Raw genomic sequence first — 24,397 nt, 5'->3', positions numbered from 1 at the left:
TATTATCATCATGCAGACTTTCCTCTAAGGAATTCACAATGCTTTATAGCCACTAAGTTATTTCCCTCGCTAAATATGGAATAAATTATCATGCACTCATTATAAAGAGTAGGAAATGAAGGTTGGCAATAAGGCAATGAAGGATTTGCTCAAATACCTTCTAGCAAGACAGCTCAAAACTCTTCTCTGCTGTGTCAATGCTCCCCTTCCAAGATCCATCAACACTGTCTCAAATGTGGCCGTAAAATGGGGAAAGTCCAGAAAATACAGTAACTGGTGCTCACCTGAATGAGATGTGCAGCATTTGGCACCTGCTCAAAAAGTTGTCCAGACCCAATCGGCCCTGAGCTTGGAGCATAATGGAGTATATCAGGAGGCTCATCGACGTCATGGCACGAGAGTCTTGCAACTACTACATCTTTTGCAATCACCTCTTTGCCTTTATATCTGTTTTAATTTTTAAGAAGAAAAAGCACTTTAGAAGAATATTCCTTTAGAATGCTATGCTTTCCCTATAAATATCCACTAGCTGGGATAATACACGTGTATAGAAACCTAATTTTTCCTGAGGCAGATAAATCCGCTTCGTAGCACCATCTGGGAAGCCATTTCCTGGAAGGTGCTATGATATTGGAATGGTTTTTCTCATTTATGGGGAGCATTCAGCTAGGTATTTATTTAAAGGAAGAAATTTATCAGATGCATCATTTCACTGAAGAAGGGCTTGAATGGGAACAGAGACTTTTCTGGAATTGTTCCAACATGGAGTATCTAGGTATGGTGGTCAACATGGACAGTTCTTCTGTCCAATAGTCATGGGAGACTTATTTATACCTCTCTATATTAATCCATTTATATACCTCTTCCTGCTCAACATTTAACTCCTACTCGCTCCTCAGGACGCTCATCTTACTATTGCAACTTCTGATGTACTTCCTCTCAACAAACAAACCACAGCAAATAGGACTTAAGGTAAAGTTGCATTTTACACTTTTATTACTGTTTTATATGCATTCATCTTATTGCCTCAACAAGATACAATCTCCGTAGAGTAAAATGAGCACATAAAATATTCCACAGACTAAATAGCACAGGGTTACTGCATATGGATTTCGTTAACTATGACACACTTGGGGTGGTGATGATGAGGATGTTGATGATGATGGTGGTGATGGATAACACTCCCTGAATGCATACAGGGCCCTTTACTAAACGAATTCTAAGCATTTGAAAGAGCTCTGGGGATGAAATGGTTAAGCACTTGGCCACTAACCAAAACTTTGGAGGTTCAAACCCACCAGCTTCTCTACAAGAGAAAGATGTGGCTGTTTATTTCCATAAATATGACAAAAATGGAAACCCTGTGGGGCAGTTCTACACTATCCCATGGTGAGGCTATGAGTCAGAAAGGACTTGGTAGCAATGACTCTAGGTTTTATGGATTTTTCAAACACTTTTCATTGTGAATGGGGTGAATGTTTATAGGGCAGATCATCAGTTTTACATTCAACAATCCATATGTATTTTTGCTTTATCTCATTTGTTGTAACCGGGACTAAAGTTTGGGAGACCCTGGGCAGTTCCTGTTTATAATTGAGAGACCAGGGTAAGAAAAGGCATAGACAGTGACATAATATAGGGTTGGAGACTGAGCTTCAGATATTAGATTCAGATGTAGCCATGTAGACAATAAAACCCACAATCCTGTATCCAATTCCTGAACCTCAAATTCTTCTCATAACTTTTTTGACATCAGATCCTGTCTGAAACTGAAGTTTTGGGCAACATAACTTCAACTAAAGTATAAGATCTTCATTTGTCCCTCTTAATGTGAATATTCATATGGGTTTGACCTACTTCAAAATTTCCATGATTGAAATACTACCAGTCCCTACTAGAAATATTACACAATATATGTTATGAACAAAAATACAGTCCCATGTATTTTTTTTCCTCTGTTGCTATTGATCTGATTCCCACTTTTGGTCGCCCTGTGTGTACAGAGGAGAAATGTCACCAGTTTTCCAGGCTGTGAGTTTTTTCAAAAGCACATCCCTAGATCTTCTGAGGTGGTTTCAGAACTGCCAGCTGTTCCTTTAATAGTCAAACATTTAATACTTTGTGCCACCCCATTAGTCTGTTTCAGTCTGCAGCCTCCAGGGAAGACGGTTCAACACACACGCCTCCACTTCCAGACGGATGGCAGCCACATATAAGATGCACTAGCTAGGAATCAAACCCAAGACTGCTACATGGAAACAGAATTCTACCACTGAACCACCGCGACTCCCACATACACAACCATACTGTGTTTCTAATACCGAAATAGTCTTTGCTCTGAAAAGTATTAAGTACCAAGGATTTCAGATAAGGGGTTATGTACCTGTAATAACTAACATTTTCAAAGTTTGGATCATGTGCTCAGACTATTAAATAAAGTATCCCACTTATTCCTCATAACCACACTGTGATAAGTGCTATTGTTAGACCATTTTATGAATGAAGAAATTGAGCTCAAAGGACTTAAGTCGGTTAGTGAAGATCACAAAGCTACTAAATGATGGAACCAGGACTCTAAGCCAGATATGCGGCCCCAAAACTCAACTTCTGAACCACTTACTGTCAGAGCTAGAAGACCAGCTTTCAGGCATAAAGAGGCCCAACAGGTCATTCTGAGCAAGACAGCTCAGCACTTTCCCCTGCGGTGTCAAAGTTTCCCTTACTGAATCTGCCAACTCTATCTCAAATGCAACCATAAAATGGCCAGTAAAATGCAGTCCTGCACTAAGGAGAGCTAGGACATCTGGCTGAACAAACGAGAGTCACTTTGATGATCCACTAAGTATAGCAATGCCTCTGCTCTTGCTCACTCTGAATTCTTGCCTCTGCCCACCTTTTCTCAGCTTACCTGATCAGATATTGATCACAGAATGGAGCATTGTCATTGATACCATGGATATAGGCAGTCACTGGAATGGCTGCACACCTCCGGTCTTGGTCACAGGCCCTGATGGAAAAGGACTGAATGCTCACAAAGCCTGCTCTCTCCACATCCAGGCGGGCAGTGGTGATCACAGTCCCATGCTCTGGAACAACACAACACAGTCCGCTGCACTGGGGTCCAGGTAAGCATTTTCAAGGTGGGCTTTTTATGCAGGTGGCAATAGAAAAGATAACATATAAATTATGTCCCATGCATTAGAATTAATAAACTGGTTCAAAATATAGCTATGCATAGGTGATTGTTTATAAATATATAAATATAACCAAAATATAATCATTCATTATGCTATATCAGCTGATAGCAAAAATTGAAATGTATTTATGTTAGGAGAACAGATAAAATGTTCCAGAAGAGGAAGTCTTGATTTCAGGCCATGAAGGACAAATGGGACAAGAGAAATTGAAGTATGCGGAACAAGAGTTGATTACCATTACGGAAAACATTATAAAGAATCGCAATAAGCTTATGACTCATTATGCTTCCCCTTACCAATCTACCTACCCGTTCATTCAACAAATACATTCTGAGTGCCAGCCATGGGTCACGAGCTGAGTTCTATCTATGCAACAATAAGGGCTGAGAGACAAACACTAAGAAAGGGTCAGAATTTTTTTTCCAAAAAAAAAGATAAAGACTTGAAGTTAAACAAGCAGCCATCTAGCAGGGAAGTAATAAAGCCCACATGAAAGAAGCACACCACCCGTGCGATCACAAGGTGTAGACGGGATCAGGTATCAGGCATCAGAAGACCCAAAACAAACAATCATTTTGATATGAACAAGGGGGCTCAGAACAATTGGATATCTGCTCACAGAAGGGTCACAAGGCAGGGATGAGCCAACCAGGGTGCAGTATAGCACCAATGAAACGCACAACATTCCTCTAGTTCTTTAATGCTTCCTCCCTGCCCCCCACCCCACCACTATCATGACTCCAGTTCTATCTTACAAATCTGGCTAGATCACAGTATGTACACTGGTACAGATAAGAGCTCTGAACACACAGAATCCAGGACAGATAAACCCTCAGGACCAATAATGAGAGTAATGATACCATGAGGGTGGGGGAAGGTGGGAGAAGGAAAAAGAAAGGGGGAACAGATCACAATGATTTAAGTACAACACCCTCCCCACAGGGGAGACCAACAATAGAAACAAGGGTGAAGGGAGACAGTGGATGATGTCAAATATGAAAATTTTAAAAACTTGTAAATTATCAAGGATTCACAAGGGTGGGAAGGTGGGGGAAGGAAGGGAAAAAAGAGGAGCTGATACCAAGGGTTCAAGTAGAAAGAAAGTATTTTGAAAATGATGATGGCAACATATGTACAAATGTGCTTTATACAATTGATGTATGGATTGTTATAAGAGCTATAAGAGTCCCCAAATAAATGATTTACTAAAATAAATAATAATAATTGCAAATAGATGTGATATTAACAAAAATTAATTTGGGTGATAAAAATAACTGGTACTATACAATGGCTACGCTCTGAAAAATGCAAAAGCAGAGATCCTGATGCAGGAGGCCTAGATGTTTAATAAAGGCAGGATACGATTGGAAGGAGTGAGACAAGGACCAGAGAAAACAAGATCCATGGGTGAGGTAAGAAGTCTGGATTGCATTCCAAGTGCAAAGGGAAATCACTGGAGAGTTCTACCCAGGGAAGGGCTATGATCCAATGTGACCTAACGGTTCTGTGCAGGAGCTGCGAAAGGTAAGTGTGAGAGCAGATGCCCAGTAGAGAGATCTGTGCCATCCTGCAGATGGGAGAGAATGCTTCCTTTCTGAGCTGGGATCTTTCCAGCTGCCATAGACGCAGACGTTTGATGAGGATCTCAGGGCAAGTAGGCTGTGTGGGTGGTGACCAGGGCAAGTCCTGGATGCGGCTCCTGCGACTCCCAAGAAGTAAGGCAAGGAAGGAAAAGATGCCAATTAGAAGTTTAAGATCAAGGAGATCGCCACTGTGGGAAAGTGGAGAAGAACCCCACTGGGGAACACTAGAACCAGAGTAGAACACACTTTCAAAATTGTCCCAGGGGCAAAGAGCTAGAGTATTCAACTTCTTACAGGCAAGAGTTGGGAGCCTGAGTGGGGATAGGTGTTTCTGGGAGGCAATATTTCTTCAACATTTGTAACATGCTCTGAGGGAGAGATGATTGAAATGAAGACAGTATGGAGCAGGCATCAGACGCCAAATAAATCCTCAAGCAAAGAAATGAATTCCTGCCAGCTAAACTAAAATGATAAGATCTGAGGGGAGACAGATGGAAAGATACAAGGATACCATTTGCTACCCAATAGCTTTAGCCTGAAGACGCACCGTCTTCAGGAAGTTCAGTCTTGCGAAGGAAATACAAATAACAGATGATGACAATAGCGTATGCTAAGAAATATAATTTGCTTAGAACAATTCTCAACCTACCTTTATCAACTGTGAAATAAACACTTCCTGGATCTAATTCAAAGGTTAGTTCTCCCAAGTTATCTTCATCCGTTGCCTGGCATTGGCCGATTGTTTTCCCAATTGGAATTTCTTCATCCAGGGTAATGTCAACTTTATTGTGTAGAGTTGAGCTTACCAAGGTAAAACTCAAAGCAGTAGTGTTCATACTGAGTAAACTTGTTTAAAATAAAAAAAGATAGAGTGGCATTTGTTAGATGTATAGTCTTTTCTGCCCTCCCTGGTGATGGAGGAGCCCTACTCACGTAGTGGGTTACATTTTGGGTTCCTGACCTCAAGATCAGCAGTTCAAATCCAACAGCCACACCATAGGAGAAAAAGGAGGCTTTCCACTACCGTCAAGATTTATAGCCTGAGAAACCCACAGGAGCAGTTCTCCTTATAGGGTCACTGTGATTCTGAATCAACTCATGGCAGTGAGTTATTGAGTACTTAGCACAGTTTGAACACAAAACTAAGACCATTCTATGTACTCTCTCATGTATTCCTCATCATATCACTAGGGAGTAAGGAATAGGCACAATTTTGTACCCATTTACAGTTGTGAAATTGAGGTTTTAGAAAATTAAGTAAGTTGCAGAGGTAACAATCAGCTGAGAGATCATTTGACCTCAAGTTAAACAGACTCTAGAGACTGTATTCTTAACAGCTTTGTTCTTACCTATAAAATCCAGCTCCTTAAAATTGCTGGTCCTCAGAAAGTTTATATAGATCCCATATTGTTTGGGGTGTTTTTTACGTATATAATTTTAATCACAACTTTCTTTAAGGTTAATGAGAGACAATGAAACATGTCATATATTAAGAATAAATTGAATAATATATATAGCAATAGTATAACACCTTATTTTATTCTGATTTCAACAAATTTTACACTTTTAAATAATTTTTCTTTCACTTTTTTAAGCACACTTTTTTATTTGGAATCTTCAGCAGTTGTTTACACTTTACTTATTATTTCCCTGCTTCACAGAAAAAGAAGGGGGAAATCCATTGTAATGGAAATTTTGCTCATGAATGTCAGAGACATTATTTCCATATTGAATTTGCAAGGTCAAGTTAACACAGGATGCTTCATGTTTTATGTCCTTACCTGCAGGTGAGAATGGGGTCCTTACTGTTGACGTTGATGAGGAAAACCTTGACATTTCCAACAGCAAAAAGTCCTCCAGGGTCAAGCGCTTTCATGACCAGTGAAAAACTGCAAGCACAATCACAGGAAAGACAGCTAATATTTCCCAATAACTAACAGTTTCTCTCAGAAGTAGAATCGATTTGGATTTAACTGGTCGGCTCAAAACAATTGATTTACATAGTTAAAAGGCCAGGCAAACTGGTTATTTTAACAGTGGGAAATGACTGACACTTTAAGAGCCAAATTAGCCATCATTGATCCAAGTAGTTGAAAGCATAGGCAAGAACACAGAAAGATCTGTTAATCCCCATAACTGATAGGAAAATTAGGAATAAAGGGGGTTGTCTCCACCAAATGCCTACGCTAAACAAAAATTAGATGGCCGTGACACAATAAAGGGGTTGGAAAGAAATCAGGCGCACATTAGACACCTGTGGGAACGATCCAAAGCTGGGCACACACAGACCAATGTCACCTAGACACAGGTGAAGGTCAGCCTGGGTGCACACACTAGGTACCAATGACATCATGACACAGGTGTGCCTGAACTCAACTAAGAATGGTCAATACCCTCAACCGTGTCCCGTCAAGTGGAATAGGAGGTGTGTCAGTCTGGGTACTTTAGAGAAACAAATCTGTAGAAATTCATGTATAAGAGAGAGTTTTATATAAAGGCTAAGTGTGCATCAAGAAAACATCCCAACCCAGTGCTGCCCAAGCCCACAAGTTCAATATTAACCCATTAACCCGTATGTCCAACACCAATCCACAAAGTCCTCCTCCATCTCGCAAAGCACACATGTTGATGCCGACTGCAGGAGGAAAGCCGAGTCAGGGAATGTGTAAACATCTCAGCACTGGCAGGGGTCTCCACACGTCTGCTCCAGCACCCAGGGCTGGATCCGGATAGGTCCATGTTGCTTCTCCTCAGGGATGTCTTGCAGGAAGTGAGTCTTGCTAGCTGAAGCAGGGAACTGGCTAAGGCAGCTCACCCTGGTCTGACCATCAGAAAGCAAGAGACCCGAGAACTAGAAAGGCAAGTCTCACCAAGCCATTTATCCCTCTGCTCTTCAATTAACCCCACATGTGTTTATCGGCCAGCTTGGCACAATAAACTAACTACCTCACATGATATAGCAAACAAAGCTTGTAAGTATGAGTTCTAACTTGTCAATATTAAAGATGGTGGGAAACTTTAGGATAGCTAGCTGATTAAGGAGGTTTTAGGTGTCTTGATGGAAGAGTGGTTACTCGCTGGGCTACCAATCATCAGGTCAGCAGTTTGAAACCACCAACTTCTCTGAGGAAGAAAGACGAGGTTTTCCACTCCCATAAAGAGTTGCAGTCTCAGAAACCCACAGGGGCAGTTCTACTCTGTCCTATAGGGTCAGCATCAATTCAATGGCAGTGAGTTTGGAGAGTCTGGGTACTTCAGCACATGAAGACTGGTAGAAGCAGTGGTTAAGTGGCTGGCTGCCAACTGTAATGTCAGCAGTTTGAACTCACCTGCCACTCAGAAGGAGAAAGATGTAGCAATCTGCTTCATAAAGACTCTGGAAACACAGGGAATCTAGGACGGACGAACCCCTCAACACCCGCGGTAGGAGTGGCGACACCAGGAGGGAAGGGGGTGTAGAAAGGGAGAACCGATCCTGGAGATCTATGTGTAACCTCCTCTCTGGGAGATGGGCAATGAGAAGGTGGGTGAGAGGAGACGCCGGGGAGTGTAAGATAAGATATAATAATTATTTATAAACTATTAAGGGACCAGGGGGAAGGGGGGAGCGGGGAGAGAGGGGGAAGGGGAAAAAAGGGAAACTAAGCTGATTCCAGGAAACCAAATGGAAGGTGAATTTTGAGAATGACGAGTGCAACGAATGTATAAGGGTGCTTTGCTCAATTGATGTATGTATGGATTGTGATGAGAGTTGTATGAGCCCCAATAAAAAGATTTATTAATTTAAAAAAGACTACAGTCTTAGAGACCCTATGAAGCAGTTCTACTCTGCCCATTAGAGTAGTATGAGTTGAAATAAAAAGCACCTGGCAGGGGGGTTGTTAGTTTGTTGGTTTGGTGATGTTTCTTTTTATTTCAACAGAGGTGTGTATGGATTTAGACTACAAGTGTGCTTGACAAAAAGAAAATGACAAACTTTGTATTAATTGATTTGCCCAGAACTGTCATGGTATTCCCCCACCTGTCTGTCAGTTTGTTATACCGTTTTAGCTTGCATATTGCTGTGACTTTGGAAGCTATGTCACTGGTATACCCATGGTGAATAGGTTTCAGTGGAGATTCAAGTCTAAGAAAGACGAGGAAGAAAGACCTGGTAATCTACCTCAGTAAATTAACCAATTAAGATCCTTTGGATCACAAAAGACATTGACAAAATGCTAAAAGATAAGTCTCTTAGGTTGGAAGGCACTCAAAATACATAGTGTATGCCAGTGATCTTTATGAATGTGCAGGCCCCGGCAAACTTTCATCCTCTTGAACACAGATGACCAGAATTCAACAGCGACTAAACACACACCTGGATTTTACCCCTGCAATAGCCTCCTCTCGGGCCACTGCTCAGTCTGAGGCCAACCTGGGCTGTGGGTCACCTGTTATCTTTCAGGAAAAAACAATCTTTTAAATCTACAATACACTGTTAATTGGGACAAAAGTAATGGTTTTCTGTCCATGTACTCTAAAATTTAAACCATTTCTCTAGTTTACTCTTATTTCATAATTTTTTTCCTAAAAGAAAATGTTTTATGAGCTAAATCATGTCAAAATCACTTTTTAAACATGAATAACTCTGGGGAATCTTAGCTACTACAAATGGGGTTTGGGCAAGACCTAAAGGCCTTAATGATATCAAATTGAATTTGGTCAAGGAGCTCTGGTGAGGCTGTTGGGTAAGTGTAGACTGTTAACTACAAGGTCAGTGGTTCAAACCCACCAGTTGCTCCATAGAAGAAAGACAAGACTCTCTGCCCCCTTAAGGATTTGCACTCTTGGAAACCTATATAAGGTCTCTATGAGTTGGATTCAGATACATGCCAATAATTTGGTGTTAGCTGACTACATCAGTAAGCCTTTCTAAGGTATGCTGGTAATTAAAGGAATTGCATATTGGGTTGGTAACCACAAGACCCGTAGTTTCGCCTACCCACCATGCCAAGAGAAAAAGATGGGCTTGCCACTCCTCTGAAGAGTAACCGCCTTAGGAGCCCACAGGAGCAGTTCTATTCTGTTCTCTTGTGTCCCTGTAAGTCCAAATCAATTCCACAGCAGTGAATGGGACACCTTTCTAATTCATTCATAGGGTTTGAAAAAGCAATTTCACAGATTCCTAAATCTCCGTTGAAAGGAGCCCTGACATCACAAAGACAGTGCGCAGCTGCTAACTCAAAGGTTGGTGGTTCAAATCCACCAGCTGCTTTGAAAGAGAAAGATAGTGGTAGTCTGCTTCCATAAAGACAGTCTCGGTTGGGCCCTCATAGAAGGGCCACATGGAAGAGATGATAAATCCAGGGTACAGTATAGCACTGATGAAGCACATAACTATCATCTAGTTCTTTAATTTTTCCTCCCCTTAATATTATGGTCTTTGTTTACCTCATTAATCTTGTTAGCCTTCTGTATGTTCGTTTGTATAATTAAGATTGTTTGATGCATAAAACCAAGATAGATAACTCTTCAGAGACAGTAGCGGAAGTAATGATTCCCTGAGGCAATGAGAAGTGGGGGGACAGGGGAGAAGGTAGAGCTGACAGCAAGGATGACTCTATAGCCCTACGCGAGAGGACAAATAACAGAACTGAAGGTGAATAGATATATTGGATGGGGTAAGATACAGCAAAACAATAATAATATATAATTAAAATAATCAGGACTCCTGGAGGGGGTAAGGTAGGGAGGAAGAGGATAAAGGGGAGCTGGTAACAAAGAGTTCTAGAAGAAAAAAACATTTGGAAACTGATTGTGATAACAATTGTACAATTATGCTTGAAGTAATTGAACCACAGACAGTTATAATTATCTGTAAGAGACCCCAATAAATTGATTAATTAAAATTGTTTTTAAGTCTTGGGAACCTTTTGGTGCCATTCTATTATGTGTGTGTGCATGTGCGTGCGTGTGTGCGTGCGTGTGTGCGTGCGTGTGTGCGTGCGTGTGTGCGTGCGTCTGTATGTGTGCGTGTGTGTGTCTGTGTGTGTGCATGTGTGTGTGTGTGTGGTTGAACTATGATTTGAGGCCAGATTTTTTTAAATGAAGTTTTAATTGTGAATTAGATGAGGGTGGTTTCCATTTCAGACCATTAACAGTTCAAATCGCTCATCATCCCACCTCCTATAGTCTATCCCTCCACTGATTTCTCCCTTTCACACAATTTGATATTCTAATCCTGTGTCTCCTTCCCTTGGGAATTCCCAATGTCTGTTCTCTTCTACATGCAAATCTTTGTCTTGGTTTTTATCCTTACAGTAGTGGTCTCATATGATATGTATCCTCTTGTGACTAACTGAATTTACTCAGCATAATGCTCCCTAAAAATCCATTCATGTCATGAGGTGTTTCATATTTTCGTTATAGTTTTTCAGGGATGCATAGTATTCCACTAATGATAGTATGAATGTTTCTCTATTCTTCTTCTACTGATGGACAATTTGAGTTATTTCCAACTTCTTGTTATTGTGAACAGAGTGTTGTGATGAACATGGGAGTGAATATGTGTTATGGCTCTTACTTTTTTAGGGTAGATGAGGGGGTACTCCCCCCCAAACTGGAATTGTGCTGAGTCAAGCAGAACTTTCATAGCATGCATTTTTCCTGCGAACATCGAGCAACTCCCTCGGAGTCAGTGCACCCAGTGGTGTCACCTGGGAATGTTCTCATTTGGTCACAGTGAATTTTTTCATAAAAGGAGTTTCACTCCTTTGTGAGACAAATATCAGAGAACAGTGTGCAGCTGTGAAATTTTGTTTCCTGCCCAGGAAAAATGCCACAGAAACTGTTGTGATGTTGAACACACCTTACTAGGACAGCACTGTAGGAAAAACTCAAGTGTCCAAGTGGTTTTCTCATTTCAAAAAAGGTGAAATGTCGATTGATGACAAACCTCATTCTGGACCATCTGTCAACTTCCCTAACAGATGAACATTTCAACTGGTGGTGCACTTAGAGTTTGTTCCACCAGGTCAAACTATTAATCAAGCTTTCCATTTAGAGGTTCTGAAAAGATTGCACAACCGTGTGTGACCAAAAGACCTGATTCATGGCAGACAGGGACTGGTTTTGCCACCACAACAATGCACCCGCTTATGCAGCCATCTCAGTGCCCCAGTATTTGGCAGAAAACACAGCACACCTCTCTTGCATATACACCTTACTCACCTGACGTTGCTCCATGTGACTTGTTTCTGAGAATGCAGAGGGGCATGAAAGGACAGTGATCTGACAACATGGAAGAGGTGATGGGAAAAAAACGAGAGAGGTATTGACAGCCATATAAACATATGAGCTTGAAAAATGTTTCCAAGAATGGAATCGCAGATTTGACAAGTGTATTAAGTGTAATTGAGATAACTTTGAAGGTGATAAGGTTGTTATATAAAATAATTTAAATACATCGCTTAAATTCCAGTTTTGGAGGGGTGCCCCCTCATATAGCCAGCTGTATTATATAGCTGTATTGTGTGGAATTTCTATCCTGTTGTTTGAGGTAGTTCCATATCACTTTCCACAGTGATTGTACATATTTACAGACCTATCAATACTGCATAAGAATTCTCATCTCTCCATACCCTCTCTAGCATTTGTTGTTTTCTGGGTTTTGTTTTGTTTGTTTTGTTTTCCGGGGGCTGTCATTGTCAGTAGAAGGTGATAATTTCATCTATTCCCTTGGTCCATATACCTATCATTAATACCAGTACCAGGCTGGTTTGAATACTGTAGCTTTGTAATAGGCTTTGAGGGAGCCATGCTATGCTGTTCTCTAGTCACTGAGGTTGAAATTGACTCAGGTTTGGGGGTTTTTTTTGTTCTATGACATATTCCCTTTGAAAGGAGGCAATTGTTAACAATCAATGAGGCATTCCGAAAGTTCCTTTCATCTCACAGGTCTACACAATAACCCTACCCACCCACTAGTAAAGATGTACAACTGTTGGTTCTGACTCAGTGACACACTGTAGACTTTACAAGACTGTAAAACTTTAGGAGAGCAGACAGCCTCATCTCACGGGGAGCAGGTGGTGGGTTTGAACTGCCGGCCTTGCAGCTAGCAGTCTAATGCTCATCCCACAGCCTTCTCAGGATTCCTTACGCAGTAACTCTAAAACTCTCCAAAACCAAACTCATTGCCCTCAAGTCAGGTCCAACAAGGAGCAGCGGCCCCTTTGGGTCTCTGAGCTCTGAAATCTCCACAGGTGCAGGAAACCTCATCTTTCTCCTGCAGAGCAGCTGGCGGCTTTGATCATTGAACCTTTCAGTTAGCACCTCAGTGAGTAACCCACAGCAGCCATCAGCTACTGATACACTATCCCAACAAAAAAAACAAACTCACTACCATTTAGTCAACGCCAGTTGATAGGGTAGAACTGCCCTTGTGAGTTTCCAAGGTTATACCTGTTCACAGGAGTAGAAAGCCCCTATTTCTCCCTCGTAATGGCTGGTGGTTTCAAGCTGCTGAGCTTGCAGTTAGCAGCCCAACATGTAGCCACCGCACCGAGGCTCCTTGGAGCTAAGAAAAAGTGAGGAATGGTGTGCTCTCTATAGAACTTCAGTGTGGATGCAGTGTGAAACTACTTGTTCAATGCAAACAGACTCCTCCGGACAAAAAAGAAATTAAGAGAAAAGGAAAAGCCTTAATCTTATTTTATTTTTTCAAGTTACCTTCTTAGATGCTCATTAACATGAGCATTTGTTAAGATCATAAGATTGATAAATATCATATGCATAATCATTTTTCCATGCAGTGTCAAAGCCCATTGCTGTCCACTCTAGTTGGGCCCTCTAGGACAGAGTAGAATAGCCCCGTGGTGTTTCCAAGGCTGGATCTTTGAGGAGGCAGATGCCAGGTGCTGGATTCAGACCACGGACTTTTTGGTTGAGAGCCAAGCACTGAAACACTGTGGCCCCAGGTAAGATACCAACCCAACCACTGAACGCATGCTGATGCATGGTGAAGGAGGGTGGCGGGGTTGGGGGTGAGGGGTGGGGAATGGGTGGCGCTGAGCCCTCTCAAAATAGTCAAGTACAGCACCGAAACCAGCAATTGTGAACTTGTAGCAGAAGGGACCATTTTACTCTTTACAGTAATGCCAGAAACATCTACATGTGGAGTGTGCATGCAAAGACCAGATGGCAGAAACGCTGCAGAAGAGGGAAATAGGAACTTCCATTCAAGTGAATGAAGACCCAGTGGCAGAATTTACCTTTTCACTGTGCTTTCAAAATCAAAAACTGCTGCTGTAGAAACGGTTCCGATGCTGTCGATTGTGAAGCCAGAGTCCTCCGGGGAAATGAAGTACTGTTTATTGGACAATAAAGAGAAAGCAAAGTATTGTAAAGCCTCCAGCTGGCTCCCTGCTCAGATATGCAAGCTTCCAAGAACCAGGCTTGACATCTCTTTGTGCTCTGTGCCTGCCACCTGGCATCTGCCCCACCCATAATTGGGGTTCATTCAATGTTGGCCCATAAAGATGCTGATGAAATTATACTCCATTTGAATGACTTCACACCAGACATGAAATATTAAAAGTGGATATTCTTAATCTTTACAGTTACCTAACCATTTCTCACCTAGCACAAGTTAGGCAACGTCTCAAGGTGGACTGCAGGCAATTTCTAGGGAAGTGAGAAGATCCCAGGAGCCACAGGGAGTGAGAACGCGTGGCATGATGCAGTCACCCAAACCTATTGGCAGGTGCAACATAATCAGGGATTCCTAATGGAGACTACTGACTCTCCTCAAGGGAAATGCAACAATATTGGCTCATCATTTTTTAACAAATGCACCATACACTAGGGCAAGTTGTTAATAAAAGAAGAAGCTATATTTAGGGGCAGAGTGTGCACGTGTGCTTTCTGTTCCTTTTTTCTGTACATCTGAAACTGTTAAAAAAATAAAATTTAATAGCAGAGAGGAACTTCAAAAAAATTCAAATAAATCAATTAGGATATTAAAAAGGAAAGAACACACTTGATATTTCTTCCTTTTTTAATCATTGTATTGGGGGCTCTTACAGCTCTTATAACAAAACATACATCAATTGTTTCAAGCATATTTGTACATATGTTGCCATCATCATTTTCTAAACATTTACTTTCTACTTGAGCCCTTGGTATCAGCTCCACTTTTTCCCCTCCCTCCCCTCCTCCCACCCTTGTGATGCCTTGATAAATTATAAATTATTATTGTTTCCATGTCTCACATCAACTGCTGTCTCCCTTCATCCACATTTCTGTTGTTCCTCCCTACTTGGAAGGGGGCGGAGATTATGTGTCGATCACTGTGATTGGTTCCCCTTTTCTTCCCTCCTCCCACTACCTTCTCCCTTCCCAATTGTGTTCCTGACGGGTTTATCTGACCTGGATTCTGTGTGTCATGAGCTGTTATATGTAACAGTGTAGATGCTCAGGCCTAGCCAGAACTGAAAGGCAGCACTGATGAGGTCATGATAGTGGGGGGTGAGGAAGCCTCAGAGAACCGGAGGAATAGTGTGTGTTTCATTGGAACCATACTGCACCCTGGTTGGCTCATTCCTTCCTTGTGACCCTTCTTTGAGGGATGTCCTATTGTCTACAGATGGGTTTTGGGTCTCTTCTCTGCGCCCCACCCCTCCCCGTCTCATTCTCGACAATATGTTTTGTTGTTTGTTTGGGGTCTTCTGATGCCTGTTACCTGATTTCATGGACACCTCATGATTGCATAGGCTGGTGTGCTTGTTGCTTCTCCACTAGATGGCTGCTTGTTTAACTTCAAGACTTTAAAACCCCAGACACTATGTCTTTTTATAGTCGGGCACCATCAGCTTTCTTCACCACATTTGCTTATGCACCCATTATGTCTTCAGTGATTGTGAGCATCACAGAATGCCAGGCTGTTAGAGCAAAGTGTTCTTGATTTGAGGGAGGGCTTGAACAGAGGCCAAGTCTATCCACTTCCTCAATGTATTGCCATATAAATATAGGTACCCATGCCAACACCTCTATTTTTATGGATTAATACATTTACATAAGTGTGCACCTATGTGTATATCTGTATCCGTACCTTTGCTTCCTAGATCCTTTTACCTTCCTCCTGCCCCACCCTCACGCTTGCCCTTCTTCTGCCTCTTAGTAATTCCTCTCAGCTAATTGCTGTTGCTCCAACACCACCAGGATCTATATGTCCTCCTTGTTGTTGCTTTTACTGTATATACTCGAGTATAAGCCAACCAAATATCAGCCAAGGTACCTCATTCTACCACAAAAACAGCATTAAAATGTGCTGAAAAACTCAGCTTAACCAAGAGTATGTATGGTAATTCCCTAGTTGTTCCCCTGTCTATGGCGTTGTTTATCCACCCTTCTGGAACGATCAGTCCTGTTGCTTTCTCCTCGGGCTTACTTCCCAGGCCTATCTTATATTGGTAGGAAAACCAACAATAACTGAGACAAAACAAAAAGAAAACAAGAGACTGAATAAAAAGAGGGGGGAAAAAAACTAGGAAAAAGGGAAAAGCATACATAATTCCAGGTCTATCCACTGACCTTTATCTCTCCACCAGTCCTGGTGTGGGGAGGGGGTTCCAGGAACTGCTTCCCCCTAGGCTGAATTCTATTTGGGAGCTCCTTGGGGGTTTTGTGGCTTTGCTTTGCTCCCTTTGCTGGTCTGTTATGTTCCCTTCTTGGTTCGCCCCACTGTGGGGGTGGTCAGACTGCACACACTCCCTGCCATGTGTCCCTAGTATTGTCCTCTGATGGGGTATGCTCCAGCAAGGGGACATCATGTCTAGTGCTATTGTCGGCTCTTCGGTCCTTTCTAACACACTTGACATTTCTCAAGCCAGGGCAAAATTCAAGCCTTGTGTTGCAATATCAAGAGATTCTTTGGTTAAAATACTGAATGATACAGGAAGTTTCTAATGAGGATGGAAGAGTGATTCTGCTAAAAAAAATAATTGGTGGACATTCAACCATTTCAAGAGGTAGCATATGACTAAGAGCCAATGGTATTGAAAAAGAGCTCCAAGCTGTACTGGAGGCAGTAACAAAAATCAAGGCTCCAGATATTGATGGAATATTAAATGAAATGTTTCAAAAACACACTGCAGCAAGATGATGTTAAATGCTGATAAAAAAATGTAGGTGCAGAGAGATGGCAGAGAAGGGGGGGGAAGGGAGACTCCGGATAGGGCAAGATATGACAAAATAACGATGTATAAATTACCAAGGGCATAAGAATTGTATGAGCCCCTAATAAATTGTTAAAATTTTAAAAAATTTAAAAAAAAGAAAATGATTAGGGCAAAGAATGTACAGATGTGTTTTATACAATTGATGTATGTATATGTATGGATTGTGATAAGAGTTGTATGAGCCCCTAATAAAATGTTTTTTAATTAAAAAAAATTACCAAGGGCACATGAGGGAGGGGGTAGCAGGGAGGGAGGGGGAAAAAAAAGAGGACCTGATGCAAAGGGCTTAAGTGGAGAGCAAATGCTTTGAGAATGATTACGGCAAAGAATGTAAGGATGTGCTTTATACAATTGATGTATGAATATGTATGGATTGTGATAAGAGTTGTATGAGTCCCTAATAAAATGTAAAAAAAGAAAAAAATGCAGGTGCTTGGTCACCTATGACAAGAAATGTGTAAGCAATCTACCTGGTCAACCAACTGGAAAATATCTACATTCATGTCCAATCCAAAATAAGATGTTCCAAGAGACTACAGAAATTTAGCAACGGTAGCACTACTGTCACACACAAGTCACATGTTACTAAAGACGATTAAAAAACATTTACCGCAATATCTGTCTCCACAACCCAGAGAACTAGAAGGTCCCTGGCTACTGCTACCAACTACTCTGAAAAGGATCCCACTAGGAGATCCTGGTTAGAGTAGGAGAGATATGTGGCACCGAACTCAAAATCACAAAAGAGGACAGGCTTACTGGTCAAATAGAACCTAGTGGGACCCCCTTACCCTTCAAGCCTGGACCTGAACTCATCTCTGCCTTAGAATAATCAACCATTTAAGATCATCAAAAGGGCAGCAGTTACTGCAGGGAATGTTCAGAGGGTCAGGGAAGAGGAGGCGTGGATACAGGAAACAGGGAGGAAGTGGCATGGTGATGGTGTATTGTGGAGATCACAACGAATGCATTGAATCAGAATGTGTATGATCTGTTGGATGTAAAACTATGTTTTGCTCTGCAACCTTCAACTCGTTCACAATAAGAAGTTTAAAATAACAAGCAAACAAACAAATATAGCACATCAACTAGGACTTCCAGAAATTCAGGCCAGATACAGAAGAAGGAATGAAATGAGGGGTAGTTCCTCCGGGACTCAACATTGTTATTATTCAATATTCTTTTCCAACACCATTGTTCAAGGGCATCCATCTTCCTCTGACCTTCCTTAGGCAGTTTTCCGCTTTCGCAGCATATGAAGTGATTGGAAGCACTGCGGCTTGGGTCAGACCTCAAAGCGGCATTTTGTTCTTTAACCCACAAACGCCTCCTGCAGCAGCTTTGTCTAACGCTGACCTTAGGTGGTGAGTTAGGTGGCCACGAACATTTCAGCAGCCCAATGTGTAACCCTTCCACCACCAGGGCTCTCTTCAGCTATACACAAGGGAAACTTTTGCTCGTAGGAGATTCAGGAGCAAATTGACTGGAATGACACAAAGGTTCACTTGCTTTCTTGTGAGGATGGCAAACCTTCATTTTTTTCATAGAGTTCCAGATTCTTGGAGAAGATGCTCAGCATACAGAGTGAACAAGCATAAAGAAAGGATACCATCCTTGTGTGCACGTTTCCTGATTTGATATCATGCCCTGCTCCCTTGCTCCACTCGCAGACTGCCTCTTGCTCTATGTACATGTTCTTTATGAGCACAATTAAGGGTTCTGGAATTCTCTCCCATTCTTTGAGATGTTATCTGTAGTGTTATGATCCACCCAGTTGGATGTGTTTGTGTAGTCAGTGAAACACAGGGAACCATCTCTCTGAAATTCTCTGCTTTCAGCCAAGATCCATTTGATATCAGCAATAAGATCATCATCTATTATTGGATTCATTTTATTTTATTGGCATATCATTCACATATAATGCAATTCAATAGTTCAATCATATTAGGAATAGTTGTACAATCATCACTATAATCAATTTTAGAACATTTTCTTCTTTCTTGTAGTTATGGTTGTTAACATTTCCCCCCAACCTCTCTTGCCATGTCCCTAGGCAATTATTGACCCGCTTTCTGTCTATAAATTTGCCTATCCTGGATTTCATATATAGAAAAATACAAAAACAATATCAAGAAAGAGAGAAACAAAGATAATGACAAAATAAAACAGAGAAGAACCTCAGTCAGAAAGAAAGCAGAAAATATTAAAAACTGGAACAAATGTCAAAGGAAGATCAAATGATAAGGTGTTACATCATAACTATCTGCATCTACCACAATTGACTTTACAATGCTTTCTGGCTGAGAAAGTCAGTTGTGTCATTTAATTTGTTGACTGCTGTTTCCAGGGGTGTGGATTGAGAACCCAAGTAGAATGAAGTCCTTGGCAACTTCGAGCCTTTCTCCATTTATCCTGTGTTGTCTGTTGGTCCGGTTGCAAGGATTAGCTTGTTTACATTGAGCTTTAATCCATATGAAGGCTACAGCCTTTGAACTTCATTAGCTAGTGCCTCAAATCCTCTTTGCCTAAGCAAACAAGATAGTGGCATCTACATATTATAGATTGTTCATGAGCCTTCCTCCAATCTGATGCCCCCTCTTCTTCATAGAGCCAGTCTCGCAAATTATTTGCCTAACATACAGATTGAATAAGTGTGGTGAAAGGATTACAGGCCTGAAGTACACTTTTCCTGATTTTAAGTAGTGTCCCTTTGTTCTGTTCCAGTGGTTATTTCTTAGTGTGTGGGAAACAGGAAAACGATTCCCCAGGATGTCCCCCATAAAATATGCCAAACTGAGGTGCTTACTATACACTTGGAGGTCAATTGCTTACAGGTTATCTGCCTGAAGGTCAGACCCTATTGTCTGTCCCCCTCTAAGGAGGGCCCACTTCCTTCTGATAAGGATAATGGGTGTCCCCCTGAAGGAGCATCCAAACACACCTAAGGTCAAGCCAACTCAAGGAGACCAACATTAGACTGCCATCTGGACTCTAGAGCTCGCCTATCATTACGTGTATGCCTATTGCACACCCCCTTCCTGTTACGCATGTGGCTACCTGTAATTAGGGGACTGGCATGCCCCTAGAGTATATATATATAAACCTTGGTTGGAAATACATTCTCTCTCTCTGTGCGGATCTGGCTCCTGAAGTCATGATGGTCCTGGAGGTGAGCATTCGCATGCTTTATCTTGTCTGATGTCTCTTTCTTTTTACCTCACAATTACACAACCACCCCTTGGACCCATTCAATTGTGGAGACTGGTACCCCACCTTGGTGTATGAACGAGTTCTTCATATAAACACAATGAGGTGTTCTGGCATGCCTACTCTTTGCGATGTTATCCACAATTCTTTCTGATCCACACAGTTGACTGTCTTTTCATAGTCAATACAACACAAGTAAACACCTCTAGTGTTCTCTTCTTTCAGCCAAGAGCCAGTTGCTATCAGCAATAATTCCCCTTGTCTAGTGTCCTCTTCTGAATTTCTAGTAGCTCACTGTTGAGGTGCTACTGTGATCATATTTTAATTACCTTAGCATAATTTTACATGTCTTTGATATGGTTTGATAATTTCCACATTCTGTTGGGTCATCTTTCTTTGGAATGGGCACACATAGGAATCGCTTCCAGTGAGCAGGTAGGTATCTTCCACGTTTCTTGGCATAATGAGTATGCGCTTCAGATTTTTGAAGCATCTCCATTCATGTTCTGTCAACTCTTGATCCTTTCTTGCTAAGGCCTTTAGGGCATCTTGCTCTTCTTCGATTCCCATCTTTTCTTGATCACCTGCTACCTTTTGAAATGACTGCCCTGACAGACAAGTGGTGGGACTTTATCACAGGTATAAAGAATTCCCATTTCATAGATAAGAACGTGGAGACTTAAAAAATCCAAGCGGTATTCTTTCAGTCTGAGAAATGAGCTTTTAGAAACTTTACAGACTGCTTCTCTACCTACCACATTGAATCTTTAAGATAAGCTAAAGCTTAGATTGGCTGAAGAAGGCAATGGGGTCAAGATTTCTGGAGAAGATGAGTATAAAATGATTAGAAAACAAAGGATCTAAAAACCCATCAGAGAATTAATATCAAGAGTTAATTATACCAACTGTTTAGTAGCTTAATAATTGTGTAGACCCAGAGATAATTTAATAGAGAAGATTAAACCCCAAAGGATTGCAGAGCAACCTAAAATTCACTTGGAAAAATGGGTGACCTTTTAACTTATCAGTGTTCTGATGGATCATCATGTTCTGATTAATTTTAAGTCACAGCACTGATTTTTACACATATAAATAAGACAGGATTGATTTTCTCCCTTCCTGTAGAGCAGTGTTGTAGAAGATTAGCATTCCGGGACTACAGGGCAATCCATCACACATTTACTTTGGGGAGATGCAGAGGCAGGGATTCCTGCTTCATGCCAGAAGATGGAGGAAGATGGGTGGCTAAATGAGCCGAGAGCGAGAGTGCTCACAGGCACTCGGTCTGGTTATAGATAAACATATACCAATGTCTCCAGTCACTCACTTTTATGTTTCAGCCACTCCACTGGTTGCAGCTCAGCTCTACAGACTTGTCAACAATTGTTTGAGAACAAGGTCAGTTGGGAAATGATATTTTTATGAAATTGCCTATTTCATAAAACTAGATACTCTTAAACCAAATGATAGCATTGATATGAACAACTCCTGCACTGTACCAGGAAGGCTGGGAAACGGTGGTTGCTAGGCAGCGAGGTTCATTGCTAGGAATACCACCCAAATGCAGGAGCCACTGAATGGAAAGGCAGGCCAAGGGACAAGAAATTAACCCTCTGGGGTGCCAGGCAACAGCTTTGTTTCTTCCCCACCCCACCCCTTCCCACCCACCCCCACCCTTCGCTGTACTGATGCATAGTGAGGAGGTTGTTAATGATTGAAATCAACTTCACAATGCTCTGTAATGAAGAAATACTGTAAACAAACCGCTCCTCCTTAAGAAGAACAGTCACAGCCCAGGCCTGCATGTCAGGACTTGAGAACAGAGTGCACAGGAGAAAGGTGTGACAATCTGGTCCTTGGGGATAGACCTGTCTTCAGAACCCAGTTTAGTTGCTTCTCAGAAAGCCAGGCTCGTGACTATTTGCTTTTAGAGAGGCTTGGGGACTGAAAATGGCAGAGCCCAAACTCCAGACCAAATGTAAGGACTGGAAAATGAATGCTTCTCCCTGAACGCACACGCTTTTGAAAACAGCTAGACTAGAATCCCTGGCTGGACTTTGCTGTGTCTGTAGCATTGGTGGTAATGAGAATAATGAGAGCTTTGTCTGCTCCAGATTTTGTGCTCGATATTTGTTTTTCTGAATTCCCCACGTTTAACCCTTAAATTGACGCTATGGTATTCATAACCTCTGCCAATACTGACGGGTGAAAGTTGAGTCTTCTAAATATTAAGGAAATAACCCAAGAACACATTACCAGGTTAAGCTGAAAGTTGGGGTCCTGAGGGTAACTATGAATCAACATCAACTCAATAACACTGAGAGATAAATTAGCTTAAGATATCGCATAGCGTTAATCCTGAGTAGCATCACCAGAAAGCTCACCTAACAAGAGTGTATGCAACATTTCTTAGCTTGTGGCTCACGGACAACCTTATTTATTAAAACATTCTCATTCACAAATTGATAATGGTTGAAGTGGAACGATTCCCTGGGAATTGATTATCCTGTTCACTCTACTTTTGCATACACATGAGCATTTTCATGAATATTTATTAAATATTCAGATATTCTTGCATCCAAATCCTTAGAGGGGTGGGGGAGCCAAGGAATGTGACTTTTTAACAGACTGGCTGGCGTGATTTATATATAATCTGAAGTTGGTTCGTTCCGGGAAGCTTAAATATGGGAAGCTTTAAATATGCTAGTGTCCAGACCACATCCTGGGTTGTTGTTGTTGTTAGGTACCATCAAGTCAGCTATAACTCAAAGCAACTCTCTATAGAACAGAATAGAATCACTGCTGAGGCCTCTGGGATGCTCACAATTATTGGGACAGTCTTCTGGCAGTCCCTGGCACTCTCAATATTCTTCAATGACACCATAATTCACGTGCATCAACTCTTCTCCAGTCTTTCCAACTCATTGTCCATTTTCACCTGCATGTGAAGCCATTGAAAATGCCATGGCTTGGGTCAGGCACATCTTAAACCTCAAAGTAACATGTTTGTTCTTTAACACATTCAATAGATCGGGTGCAGCACATCCACCTGATGTAATACATTGTTTGATTCTTGATGGCTACTTCCTGGAGCGTTGATTGTGGAGCCAAGTAAAATGAAAACTTCAATCGTTTCTCCGTTTAACATGACACTGTCTATGGATCCAGTTGTGAGAATTTTATTTTGTTTACATTACACTGCAATCCTTTCTATAATATGTAGTATTTGATGTTCATCAGCACGTGCTGAAAGTCCTCTTATCTTACAGCAAAGTACAGTTATCTACATGTTGCAGTTTGCTAATGAGTCTTCCTCCAATGAGCTACCTTCTTCTTTTCATCCAATTTCTCTGATTATCTATTAAGTGTTCTGGAATTCTCATCCTTTGCCATGGTATCCATAATTTGTTATGATCCACACAAGTGAATACCTTTGCATAGTCAATGAAACACAGGTAAATGTCTTTCTGGTATTCGCTGCTTTCAGCCAAGATCCCTCTGACATCTACTTTGTTTCACGCATCCTCTTCTGAATCTGGTCTGAACTGGCAGCTCCCTGCTGATACGTTACTGCAATCATATTTTACTTTTTGTAAGCAAAGTTGTACTTGCTTGTAATATTCATTATATTGTTGACAAGTTTTGTGTTCTGTTAGATTGACTTTCTTTGAACTGGATATGAATATGGATCTCTTCCAGTCAGTTGACCCGATATATATATCTTAGATTTTTCTTGGCATAGACTAGCAAGCACCTTCAGAGCTGCACACGTTTATGAAACATTTCAATTGGTATTTTGTCCATTTCTGGTGTCCTGTTTTTCACCAATGCCTTCAGTGCGGCTTGGACTTCTTCCTTCAACATCATTGCTTCCTAGTCATGTGTTACCTCTTGAAATGGTTGAGCATCAACCAATTCTTTTTGGTACAGTGATTCCATGTATTTATTCCATATTCTTTTGATGGTTTCTGTTTTGTTGACTATTTTGCCCATAGAATCCTCCACGGATTCAACTTGAAGTATCTCCCCAGTTTTGTCAACTGGGAAGATGCTGACTTTGTTTTCTCTTTGGGTTTTCTAACTCCAGGTCTTAAAACGCTTTACAGTAGAGCTTCAGGTTGTCTTTCAGGCTTTCCTCTGAAGGTCTCTGTTCAGTGTCTACTCCATTTTTTACTTCCCATGAAGCTGCTTT

The 24,397-nt window shown here is 41.4% G+C and overlaps 1 protein-coding gene across 1 annotated transcript in view; it reads right to left on the bottom strand.

The window, feature by feature from the left end:
* Positions 1-24,397, bottom strand: part of LOC142449269 (cadherin-related family member 3-like) — a 93,842-nt gene that overhangs the window by 37,357 nt on the left and 32,088 nt on the right. The window contains exons 5-9 of the mRNA XM_075550884.1: positions 14,032-14,126; positions 6,562-6,669; positions 5,430-5,581; positions 2,909-3,086; positions 285-447 (exon numbers count right to left, since the gene is read on the bottom strand). Of these exons, the coding sequence (XP_075406999.1) occupies positions 285-447; positions 2,909-3,086; positions 5,430-5,581; positions 6,562-6,669; positions 14,032-14,126 (696 nt within the window). The remainder of the gene's footprint in view (positions 1-284; positions 448-2,908; positions 3,087-5,429; positions 5,582-6,561; positions 6,670-14,031; positions 14,127-24,397) is intronic.

The sequence above is a fragment of the Tenrec ecaudatus genome, chromosome 5 (assembly GCF_050624435.1).
Source record: "Tenrec ecaudatus isolate mTenEca1 chromosome 5, mTenEca1.hap1, whole genome shotgun sequence".
Lineage (NCBI taxonomy): Eukaryota > Metazoa > Chordata > Mammalia > Afrosoricida > Tenrecidae > Tenrec > Tenrec ecaudatus.
This window is presented reverse-complemented; position numbering and strand designations above follow the sequence as displayed.